Genomic DNA, 13,444 nt, shown 5'->3' with positions numbered 1-13,444 from the left:
GGATGACTGCACCCTCTTCAGACCTTGGACCGGAATTTGACCTTGCTACTGCCGTCGCCCTGTGATTGATGACTACTATCGGCTTTTGACTCCTGGCTTGCTCTTTGGACACCGCTGTTATCACCTGAGCTGACCTTGGAATCCCGGACGACGTCTTTTCACCATCCTTTTGGAGCCTTCGGCTTTATCCACATTGTGGAAGCAGTCTACTGCATTCTTAGTTTGTTTGTTTGTTTCCTGACCAATTTGGTGTTTTCTTTTGGGAACTGTTCCTTTGAAAACTACAGAGCCGGCTGGCAGGGCTTGGACTCAGAAAGTGCAGTTTGCACTAAGTTTGTTTAGCTTTGTTTTTACCTGCTTGTGTTGCTGAATTATATTTTTGTTTGAACTGCTCTTGAAGCACTGATAGTGAAGTGTTCAAGGTTTTTTCTGTGTTAACATTACTTTTTGGCTTATCTGCTGAATAAACTCTATTTTTGTTCGCTAATTGGCGTCTGACTCTTGACAGACATCCTAATGAAATCACTGGGGAGGACAGGGGTGGGGAACCTTAAGCCATATAATGCTATTTGAAAGTATGTTATATGGTAAATGTAGACCCACATAATGCAGTTCAACTACACTGAATTATATGGATCTACACTAACCATATAACTTAGTTCCAAACTGCATTACATGGCAGTGCATGTCCAGTTCTAGTTTTGCAATGATTTCATTGGGACTTCTTTCCACACAACCTGACTTGACTTAGGCCTATATGTTTAGCTATAATTATATAGCTGACTTTCCTGTAGTAAATGCAAATGCAGCAGACTCTTTCCAAATTAATAAGGACTATATATAAGATGAAAAAAATTGAGAAAGGAATGAGACCTTACCAAAAATACAAAATAATGATTGTAAGACTTGTTTTCTACTGTCCTGGAGACCAGGACTCAGAGCAATGTGTTCAAATTACAGGAAAGAAGATTCCACCTGAACATCAGGAAGAACGTCCTGACGGTAAGAGCTGTTCAACAGTGCAACTCTCTGCCTCAGAGTGTAGTGGAAGCTCCTTCCTTGGAGGCTTTTAATGGCCTTGGATAGCCATCTGTTGGGGGCACTTTGATTGTGCTTTTCCTGCATTGCAGGGGGTTGGACTGGATGCCCCATCTGGTCTCTTCCAATCTATGATTCTATGATCACTCTAACATTTCTCATGGCTTCTATATAAAATTATTTAAAATCTATTTCAGGTTTCATTTTCAACAATTTACTGAATAATAATAAAAACATTGGATGTCTCCATTGAAAATGCAAATACACATACCTTAAACTGAAACATGAAATGGATTACACAAAAATGGGTGAAACCCAATGGAGTGTATCCATTTTTGATACAGACATTGTTACTGGAACTGGTTTCTTTGCTTTTTTGAAACTCTCCATATGCTTCCAAAATCTGCCCTGGAGGGTGGAGAAACTCTTCCCTGAATGATGTGAGAGAGACCACCACCTCTGGAGCACATTTGGCAGGATATGGAGAAAGGTTGGTGAAATCCTATTGCATGACATCAGGGCTGCTTGCAAGACATTGGATGTGGCCTAAAATGTTACTTTTATATATAAAAGTAAATTTGTTTATTTCCTGGGAAAAATAAAATAAAATAACATATCTCAGTTTTTAGTTTGATCCAATTACATATATTGGATTTTTTTTAAAAAAAAAATCAGAATGATTTCCAACATTGCAAACTGAATTATGTTACAGACCTAGTAACACTTCTTTCTTATTTCTGCTATCATATATGGAATTTAGAATTAGTATTTTGATCACTGGATTAGAGTTTGCAAATGAGTAATAAATACAAAAATAAAAGTTATTAAGGTCAATGACCGTTGGTGTGATACTATTACAGCTTCACACAATTCCTGTCAGCCAAAATATTTCACCAATAAAATAGCAGAAGCCTTGTGTAGAATTAATGCATTTTTGTTTGCATGGATGACCCAATCTTATAGAACTACTATTGCAGTATATATTGTAAGTATCAGAAAATTAATATGTTTGCCTTTATGAGATAGGAATGAAATAGGCAGATATTCCTGCAGTTTCAACAATTTTAACTAGCAAGTGTATAATAACAAATTCTCCTATATGCCAACAATTGTAAAATTCTCATAATTCAGACAGCTATAAAACATTTCCTTTCATTCAACTTTTCTGTATAATCTTCCCAAAGCTGGGAGCTTGGCATGAAAATCTGGAAAGGTTTGTGCTTTTCTCATAACGCAGTGGGTGTTTCTTTTGGTAATTCTGAAATGCCCCAGTTTCCCTCTGGATATGCTGTTATTTTATTCAATTAAAATGCTTATTTGTTTCTAATAAGAGAAAACCCTCGACATGGACTGTATCCTTAATTTAATCTCCATATTAAAAATAATTGCCAGAATATGTGTTCAGATGCACAAAGAGAGAGAAAAAAAAGATTTTTCTTATTTTTTTATTAATACAGGCAGGCAGTCCCCAAGTCATGAACGAGTTCATTCTGTAGGTTTGTTCTTAAGTTGAATTTGTATGTAAGTCAGAACATATACATTTTTAAATGTAACTGTATATGTATGTATATAGGCTTTAGCTTTGGATAGCACAGGGAAGGGTTAACACTCCTGTGGTGTTTATTTTGCTGTCTGTGTCCTTGTTCAGAAGATTTCACCCTACTCTACATGATAAATGGATTTTGAAAAATTTGGCTTGTTATGGAAACAAGGATTAGTGACAAAGTTTCAATTGAGACACCTCTTCCCTATGATAACTCTTTCAGGAGTGAATTTCCCTTCCAAGGGGTAGATTTCTCCCACTTCCTGTTGTCTCTCCCCTACAGTAAACAATTTTTACTATAAAATGTTTTATTCTAAAACATGCTGCATATACAAGTGATGATCACACACACAAAAAGCACAGAACATCATTTTTTCTTACCAGTCTATGCTTAGTTTTCTTGCCTTTAGTAACTGGTTTTCAATCCAATTTGGTCTTTGCTGTTCAATACTCTGTATAATCTTGTGTGTCACTTGTTTAGGGCTACTTTTCTTTTTCCCTATAATACTTTCCAAACATATACGAACTAAGTTGAGCTTCTCTTTGCTCCATCTGTCAAGTGTTGTTCCCGTTAAAAGCTCTGTTGTATTTCCATCCTCAAATATCCGACAGATGATTACAATCAAGCTCCAGACAAGAAGACCAGCCTTTTTGGATTCAATAAAAGTTTTGGGCATTTTTTTCTCAGACAGAAAAAAGAAATACTTAATTGGGGGAGGTAAACATGCAATCACTGTAGGTAACTTGCTGATTACAATAGATACTGCATGGGCAGCAAGCCTTGTGAAACCTTCAAAAAAGAGAGGAAAAAATAAGTAATTATTATTGAACAATCTTATATTACAAAATAGTATTAACCACTGAATGCTGATGTCTAATGATAAAGATAGCTGAGATGTATAATCCTATTTCGTCTGCCTGTTGTGACAAACCATCCTTATGTGACTCAGGAGTGAATTTGATGACACTGGTGCAGCTATGCAAATGAAACCAATAAAATTACTCCTACACATGGACAAATTGATCACAGAGACTCTCACTAAGTAATTACTTAGTTGATACATTTTAAAATTCTTTCTAGAGAGGGAAATTTGTGAACAGGCTTTTCATATGATCAGACATTTCACACTAGCATCAGGTCTATTTTAATAACTCTTAAGAAATGAGAAACTACTAATCCCCGTGGGCATTGGTTAACTGAGCCTACAGTAATGAGAGGAAAAAAAATACAAAACCAACAACTGGAAGACAGTCAAATTACACAAGTTATATTAAAATTCTAGGACAAATTGCAGACAAATGTTACAGTTTGAGACTAGAAGCGTCACCATAATGGAGAGGGTAGAAGGGGCTTCTTTTGGGTTCTCCTGGGAGAGACTAAACTCTTCCCTTTTGCCACTCAGAGAAGGGGATGGTTCTTATTAAATAAGAGTTAAGGTACAGAGTTCACATTGACATATGGATAAGTCAAACCAATTTTTTGGGAGTTTATTTTACAACTAAAATTTCTAGACATATACGTGTATATATCATTACAATCTATTGGTATTATTGCACTACCAGTATTATACACATGTACACACATACATTCTACAAGGAATGCTGCTTACAGATCTAGAACAGCCAGCTTAATTGAATCAAAGTGAAGGCAATGAAGACAGTGACAATCAGGGTACCTGTTCTGGATGATACACAATGAAGAGCTAAACATATAAGCCCCCTTTGCTCTTGTCTTATCGTGGCAGAAGCCTCACATTTGAGACCATGCGGTGGTTGAATAACTGGTGGTCATGCTACAGCCTACTATAAACTGACCCTAGCCTGGCCTACTCTCAGTTTCTTTTGACTGGTAACTAACTTGGGGGGGGGGGGGAGGCAAGCTTTGAAAAAATCACTACACTTCTGATTAAAATCTGTTACTCGTATCCGGGCTCTGTTTACCATGCTAGCCCAGTTAACATCTTTGGCAATAATCAACTTATATTCTGCCAATGAATTTTGTCAGCTCTGGGAAATTGATGCTCCTGTTTGATGTCTACTTTTTATGTTGTTATAATTTATTTGACAGATTATGTCTTATTTTAATTTTAGATGTTAAGTTGCAATTTAATTTTATATATCGGTTATTATTTTTTGGTATTATGTGTGTATTGGTTGCTTTATTCAGGCATTGAATGGTTGCCTTTCTGTGACTGGAATCCATCCTGAGTCCCTCTGGGGAGATAAGGCAAATACAAATAAAGTTTTATTATTAGTATTATATTATTTTTAAAAATGTGTTTAAAACTGTGCATTTAATTTATTTAGCAGCATTAGATGCCTTGAATATCACCTTTAGGAGAAAGAAAAGCTGTAAATCAACAAATCGCATAAAAATAAGTTACACAAGATGGTAGAATATTTTATCATTAACAACACATTTTCTTCCCACATGCATCCCAAATGTACTTGTCATGCTATTGTCAAGGTACTCTAGAAAACTTCATAAAATTTAATGTTTGGTGAATGCTGGCATTGGCCTATGACCGTTGCTTTAAATTATCACAATAGAATCCCTGATAATACTCAGTTGCTTTCACTACTTTAAGAGAATGATAGTCATTCAATAGCTGTCATTCATCCACCTGAAAAAAGTGGAGTGCTTAGAGAAAGCAGTCCAAATGAAGGGGGAAAAAAACAAAAGTTTTCTAACCTTGAAACAATAAATCATAGAATACTGGAATGCAAAAATAGAAAATCGTGTAAAATCAAAGACTGTAGGAAATTTTCACCTATAATGAAGAAATGAGGTAGAAGAGTGGCTGAGTACATTTTGTGAGGCTAACAGTTTGTTCATGGCAAAAACTTTCTTGAAAGAATCCAAGAAGTGTCTGTATGCATAGACATCACTAGATGGCCAATAAAGAAATCAAATAGATACTTCATAATTGGAAGCAGAAGATGGAGAAGGTCATACTTTTTACAAAAACAAGAACAGGAGCAGAATGTAGCATAAATGATGTACTAATGGTAAAAGTTAGAATAAAGCTAAATAAGAAGACTACACGAAACATTATGCAAAATGCAACCTGAATAAAGAATTTAAAGACAATGTGTGAAAAACAGATATGTACTATTAAACCTAATTTACTGAGAACCAGAAGAACTCTGGGCTAATGCCAGGGATATTGTCAAGGAAGAATGCACAGCAAAATGAAACAAAACAAAACTCAAATCTGGAGCTGGCTGTGATGAAGCAGACGAGGCGGAGACTGGAGTGCATCTCGTGTAGATCTCAGGACATATCCGACCGAGCATGGGCTAGAGCCTCTCTTAGGGCCTACTCCGTGGCATTGCAGGCAGCCAGAAAAGTTTTCTCGACTGCCCGCATTGCATCTGCAAGAAACAGACCAGCTGAGTTGTTTCGGGTGGTGGGGGAGCTCCTCCACCCTTGTGATAGGGGGGCTGCCACTTGCCACCTGACAACTCGATGTGGCAAGTTTGCCCATCACTTTGCAGACAAAGTCGCTCGGATAAGCTCAGACACCAGCCTTAACGCAGTATCTGTGGAGGTGAGCGAGGCACCTGCTTGTCCAGTGTTAATGGATTCGTTTCAGATTGTTCGCCCTGATGACATCGAGGGGATCCTTGGAGCTGTGAGGGCGACCACATGAGCTTCAGACCCTTGCCCATCTTGGCTAATAAAACTTGCCAGCGGGGGGCTGGCAAATTGGTTCGTGGGGATAATAAACTCCTCACTGGATCAGGGACTTTTTCCATCTACCTTAGGCAGGCATTGGTTAAATTGATCCTGAAAAAGGCATCCCTCAACCTGTCAGTTCTTAACAACTACCGGCCAATTTTAAACCTTCCCTTTTTGGGCAAGGTTCTGGAGTGGGTGGTCGCTTCGCAGCTCCAAGGGTTCCTGATAGAGACCGATTATCTGGATCCATCGCAGTCTGGTTTCAGACCTGGTCATGGTACGGAGACAGCTTTGGTCGCCTTGGTGGATGACTTCCGCAGAGAACTTGACAGGGGGAGTGTGACCCTGTTGATTCTCTTGGACATCTCAGTGGCTTTCGATACCATCGACCATGGTATCCTTCTGGGATGGCTCTCCGGAATGGGTATTGGGGGCGTTGCTCTGCAATGGCTCCGCTCCTTCCTGGAGGGCTGTTCCCAGTTGGTGACACTGGGAGAATCCTGCTCGGACCCCTGGCCATTGTCCTGTGGGGTCCCGCAGGGTTCTATTTTGTCTCCCATGCTTTTTAACATCTACATGAAAACGCTGGGAGAGGTCATCTGGAGTTTTAGAGTTGGGTGCCATCTCTAGGTAGATGACGCTCAACTCTACTACTCCTTTCCATCAAACTCCAAGGAAGCCCCTCAGATCCTTGACCAGTGCCTGGCCACTGTGATTGACTAGATGAGGGTGAACAATCTGAAACTTAATCCTGACAAGACAGAGGTCCTTCAGGTCAGTCGTGTGGCCGATTAGGGCATAGGGTGGGGTCGCATTCCCCCTTAAGATGCAAGTCTACAGCTTGGGGGTCCTCCTGGATTCATCGCTGACGCTTGATACTCAGGTATCGGCGGTGGCCGGAAGGGCTTTTGCACAGTTAAAGCTTGTGTGCCAGCTGCGACCGTACCTCGTGAAGTCTGACTTGGCCATGGTGGTCCACGGCTTGGTCACCTCCAGGTTGGATTACTGCAATGCACTCTACGTGGGGCTGCCTTTGAAGACGGTTCGGAAACTTCAGTTGGTTCAGAGATCAGCGGCCAGATTAATAACAGGAGCTAGTTACAAAAAATGGTCAACTTCTCTGTTTAAACAGCTCCACTGACTACCGATAAGTTTCCGGGCCCAATTCAAGGTGCAGGTTATTACCTATAAAGCCTTAAACGGTTCAGGACCTGCCTATCTCCGTGATCGCCTCCTTTCCTACAAACCGACGCGAGCTCAAAGATCATCTGGGGAGGCGCTCCTCTTGCTCCTGCCTTTGTCTCAAATGTGGCTGGTGAGGACGAGGGAGAGGGCCTTCGCGGCAGTGGCCCCCTGGCTCTGGAACTCTCTCCCCAGGAAGATCAGGTTAGCTCCTTCCCTGCCTATTTTCTGCTGGGAATTGAAAACATGGTTGTTTCGGAGCACATTTGAATGATTAGGCCCAGTAGAGTTGTCATCAGAATACTTCTTTATGTTTATAAAATGGTACAGCACTTTATCACTGTTACTCATTTCCATGATATAGCACTTTATGAAACCTGTCCCCGCTGGTTTGCATTTAATTACTTTGATTTTATCTGCTTGGATTTTAATGTATTGTCCATTATATTATTTTGTGTATCGTTGAAATGTTTAAGTTTTGTCAAATATGTTGTGTCATTGTTCGGACTTGTCCCTGTTGTGAGCCACCCCGAGTCCCTTCGGGGAGATGGGGCGGGATATAAAAATAAAGTTTATTATTATTATTTATTATTATAAATCTGAAATTTTTAAAAAAGGAAGCCTCAATGATGACAGACAGAACTCCACAAGCACTTAAGGGCAGATGAGAAGCAAAAATAAAAAGTGAGAGTCTGAACCCTGACTGCAATTGTTCAATGACTAATGTGCAGGAACAAGGAAAATTACTATAAAAAATCAATACATAGAAATATAACGTAATAAAAAGGATGGACAACAGATCTCTTCCACAAGAGCCAAAAAATCAAAAGGAAATTTAGACGATGAAAAGGGATGCTCTATGACAAGCAGGGAAAACACATTCTATGACCAAATAGAAATTTAAAAATGATGAAAACAATACACAGAATAGCTATACAAAAGAGATGACAGGATGACAGTCGTTTGAAGAAGAACTACATGAATTAAGAATGACTACTGAAGAAAGTCAAAGTAGAAAGAACAAAAGCAAGTTTAGAGTTGAACATTAAGGACACAGAAACAGATGTTTTACATAACATTAAATTAGACAACTAAGACACTGAAATAGATCAAGAGTTTCAATACCTTGGCTCAATCATTAATCAGCATGGAGACAGCAGTCAAGAAATCAGAAGAACACAGAGACTTGGAAAGGCAGCTATGAAGAAACTAGAAGAGATTCTGAAGTATAAAGATATATTACTGTATACCAAAATTAGGATGATCCATGTATCCTATTTCCCATTTCTATTTACGATTATGAAAGCTAGACAGTGAAGAAAGCTGATAGGAAGAAAATCAACTCATCTGAGATGTGGTTCTGGAAGAAAGTTCTGAGGATAACATAGGCTGCTAAATATAAAGATAAATAAATGGGTTCTACAGTAAATCAGACCTGAACTCTACCTAAAAGCCAAGATAAATAAATTGAGGTAACTATTCTTTGGCTATATTGCAAGAAGATATGACTCACTAGAAAAGATGACAATAGAAAGATGGATGGCAGTAGGACAAGAGGAAGACTGTATTCCAGATGGATATATTCAATGAAGGATGGCATGGACATGGTCTGAGCAGGGCTGTTTATAACAGGGTAACTCATTCATAGGGTCATTATAAGCTGATGTTGATTTCAAGACAGCTAACAAAAATAGCAACCTTGAAATAGGATGTCCTCCATCCTATTTAAAACTAAATGTACCAACAACCCCATTCACAATCTTCTAAAAGTATCAGTAGTTGTGTTACTACCATGTTAATTATTACGACATGTCAATTAATTAGAATTAAATTCTGATTTTAAATGAGAAACAATTATGCTGATATGGAAATATAAGCACACCTACATTTCCCAGATTCTTTTCTCTTCATTTCTCTAGGTGTATAATTCCATTCCTTTGGAACAGTCTTCAGCAAGCTTTCAGGAACAATTTGCTTGTGCTGATAAGTCCCATAGTTCTCTGTTGCTTCCCATGAATGCATCAAAGAAATAATCTGCTTCACTATGCCCTTCACAGAATCAATCAAAGTCCGTTTCAAGCATCTGATAACTTCTGGCTCTGATTCACCACAACTAGAAACTTTGGAGAGAAAATTATTATTATAATCTTCACCATCATGATCATCTTCATTATTAAACATAAGATATTTTAATCGACAGTTTTAAATATCAACATTCTAAAAACATTTTCTATACTTTTTTAAATAATCTTTTTATTGAGCTTGTAAAATAGGATAAATTAACATCGAAAGAGTGAGAACATTTTGTTTTGATAGAAAGTAGGAAAGTGAAAAGAAAAAAGAGTGGGAGAGAATGGCAAAACATTTTTTTTGAATTACAGTAGAGTCTCACTTATCCAAGCTAAACAGGCTGGCAACCAATACAACCAATCTACTTTTTTCGGTACATCTGTTTGTCTCCAGTTTCTGGCCTAAACTATTCTGGCTGCAGTAACCAGAAAGTTAAATAAAATCTCTTTATTTTTATCTTTTTCTGTGTCTAACATCCCTAATAAAAATATTCTGGTTCTCTTTGGATCTTCATTTTAAGTATTTTCTGGATGGCTTCGTTTATTTCTCTCCAATACTGTTGTGCTTTCGAGCACGACCACCAAGTATGAAAGAAAGTACCTGTCTGTTGGCCACATTTCCAACATTTATCTGATACATTTTTTAAACATTTTGAAATTTTATAGGGTGTAATATACCATCTATACTGCATTTTTAACCAGTTTTCTTTCATGTCATAAGAATAAGTATATTTAAGTCTTTGATTCAAAGCCTTTTCCCACTGTCTCAATTCGATTTGGTGACCAATGTTCTGGGCCCATTTAATCATACAATCTTTTATTTGTTCTTTTTCCGTTGACCACTCTAATAATTGTCTATATATTTTAGAAATTTGCTTACTATTTGTCTTCATAATGTTGTCCCAGACACCCTTATTATCTGCAAAGCCTATTTCTTTGTCTTGTCTAAATGATTGTATTATTTATCTATACTGGAACCATGAACAATTAGGAAAATTAACTTTTATCTCTTTTTCCTCTTTTAATTCTATTTGGCCTTTTTGTTTCGTCAATAAGTCTTCGTAAGTAGGCCATAGTTGCCAGCCCAGTTCTCTTCTATGCAAAGCTTCCAAAGGGGATACCCAAATCGGAGTTTTGTTATAAAATCTTATCTTATATCGGTCCCAGATTCTTATGAGGCCAGCTCTTATAAAATGGTTGGAATTTTTTTCTATCTTTATCTTATTATACCAAATATAGGCATGCCAGCCTCTTCTTAAATCGAAGCCTTCTAGGGTTAATGTTTTCTGCTTTTTTAAAGTTGCCCAATCTTTGATCCAAATCAAGCCTGAGGCTTCGTAGTATAATCTTAAGTCAGGTAGACCGAAGCCCCCTCTTTTTTCCCCGTCTGTTAAATGTAGCCGTTTTATTCTAGGTTTCTTGCCCTGCCAAATAAATTTGGATATATCTTTGTTCCAGTTGTTAAACATTTTTAAATTTCTGATAATTGGTAGGGATTGAAATAGATACAACAATTTCGGCAATATATTCATTTTAATAATAGATATTCTACCCAAGAGAGATAGCTTCAGATATTTCCAATTGTCAAGATCCTTCTTAATTTCTTTCCATAGGTGTTCATAGTTATTCTTCATCAATTGTGAATTTTTGGCTGTAATATTAAGGCCTAAGTATTGTATTTTGTCTACCACCTGCATTCCTGTTATTTTTGATAGTTCTTTTCACTTTTGTGAGATGTTTTTTGTAAGAATCATCGTTTTCTTTTTATTTATTTTCAGGCCCGAGACTTCACCATATTTCTCAATTCTGTTGATCCATTTCATTATATTGTCCAGAGGATTGTTAATTATACAAATAACATCATCAGCAAAGGCTCAAAGTTTAAATTCCTCTTTCTTTATTCTTAAGCCTCTCAGATTTGAGTCTTCCCTAATTTCATTAAGGAGAATTTCTAATGTCATAATGAAAAGTAACTGAGAAAGGGGGCATCCCTGTCTAGTACCTTTGGTTATTTCTATTTTTGGTTATTCTTGCCCAACATTTTCTATACTTGTTAATGTTAGAGTCATCTAACAATTAGAATCCAAACAACCTCAATGAAATTGAGCACAGTGCTTTCATATTTTCTTTTTTTGTCTCAATGTGGCTTTTGTCTTTTAATATATTAGACATTACCTTTTTCACACACATACAAGAAGGAAAGGTATAAAAGTCAGGAAAGAAAGAAACGAAGAAAAAGTAAACGTAGGGATAATGGAGTTAATGTTAGTAAATTAAGTTTTGACCAATATCTAATATTTCATCGGGGGGGGGGGGGTGGAGGTATAAGAAAAGGCAATGTATATAGTTATGGCTATTACATCTAATTCTTTGTTTCGATAAAACTTATTCTCATTACTTAAAGTATTTACAAGTTGCCCAGCAATGTTTAAATGGTAATACTGAATGATCATAAAGAGGCAAGGTGAGTTCATGATTTAGACAAATTGCAACCCACCATAAATTATAATGTGTAATATTGTATACGAAACATTATATAATAATGTACATCAAATAGAGGCTGGATGGCCATCTCTAGTGTTTTAACTGTGCACTCTTGCATAGTAGAGGACAGGATTATACAGCTCTTGTGATCCCTTCCAACTGTGCAATTGCAGCACATAAATACTGCATAATATACAATAATATGTATTAGAAACATGAATTAAATGGGGGAGAGAGAAACACAACATCCTTCAGAAAGATACATGTGATAATAGGTACCAGCCTTTCATGCCTAAACAGACTGACATTCTACAAGGATCGTGGCTGCTTGGGCTAAGAAAGAAATACCCATCCACTACACTTCATTCAATTCTGTATCAAGATTGTTTTCTTTCTTCATATTCTTGTTCAGTTCCTCACTGCCCTTGGAACTTTCTTCCCCAACTATTTTTGTTGGGTTCTGCTAACAAGCTAAAGAGTCATGTGATGTATTTCCTCCAGTCCTAATTCTTTGCCCGAGGCTGCCTTATTTCACTGAATCTGTCAGAGGATGAGCCACCACTCTAATTGAAATATTGCAAAAATAATTAGTTATAGCATAATATTGTCTTAAGTGTTAATCAGACAATCTTTTGAGGTAAGACACATTGGGCATGAAAATTATTAAGTTGATAATTTAATAAACTACCATATATACTTGAGTATAAGCTGACCCAAATATAAGCTGCGGCACCTAATTTTACCACAAAAACTGGGAAAACTTATTGACTCGAGTATAAGCCGAGGGTGGGAAATGCAGCAGCTACTGGTAAATTTCAAAATAAAAATAGATACCAATAAAATTACATTAACTGAGGCATAAGTGGGGTAAATGTTTTTTTTTAATATTTACCGTATTTCAAAGAAAAACAGTAAGCTAATTCTGTAAGTGCATAAGTAGGGTCAACAAAAACAATATGGTATCAACAATAACTTTATAATAATCATCATCATTATTATCATCATAAACAATAACAACAACTTCCTTTGTATCCTGTTCTATCTATCTCCCCATGGGGACTCAGGCCGGCTTCCAACATAGTAACAGGAAAACATTCAATGCCTATATAAACAATGCAGGGCTAGATATAGCTCTATAATTATATATACTAATTTCACATTTGCATTTCCCCCCTGAAAAGTTTGCAAATCCTCTCTCTATATATGTGCATTTCCCTCCTGCAATATTTGGAAGTCCCATTTATCTATGTTTACATCTATCTAGACATCTGTGCGTGTGCGTGTGTATGTGCATATTTAAAAGGCACACACACACACACACACACACACACACACACACACATATATATATATATATAGACATTGCTCTATATATAGAGAATTATATCTCTATAGGACTTGCAGAGACTTGCAAACATGTGAGGGGAAATTCATATATAAAATTAA

General features: G+C 37.1%; 1 protein-coding gene across 3 annotated transcripts in view; it reads right to left on the bottom strand.

Moving 5' to 3' along the window:
- kiaa0825 (KIAA0825 ortholog) overlaps window positions 1-13,444 on the bottom strand; it is a 266,901-nt gene that overhangs the window by 125,817 nt on the left and 127,640 nt on the right. For all 3 annotated transcript variants that reach the window (XR_010003920.1, XM_008103050.3, XM_008103053.3), the window contains exons 15-16: window positions 9,332-9,565; window positions 2,963-3,371 (exon numbers count right to left, since the gene is read on the bottom strand). Coding sequence is in view for 2 of the 3 variants with exons in the window: in XM_008103050.3 (XP_008101257.1) it covers window positions 2,963-3,371; window positions 9,332-9,565 (643 nt within the window). In the remaining variant the exon portion in view is untranslated. The remainder of the gene's footprint in view (window positions 1-2,962; window positions 3,372-9,331; window positions 9,566-13,444) is intronic.

Source organism: Anolis carolinensis, chromosome 2 (assembly GCF_035594765.1).
Source record: "Anolis carolinensis isolate JA03-04 chromosome 2, rAnoCar3.1.pri, whole genome shotgun sequence".
Lineage (NCBI taxonomy): Eukaryota > Metazoa > Chordata > Lepidosauria > Squamata > Dactyloidae > Anolis > Anolis carolinensis.
The sequence above is the reverse complement of the archived record's forward strand: the minus strand, read 5'-3'. Positions and strand labels throughout refer to the sequence as shown.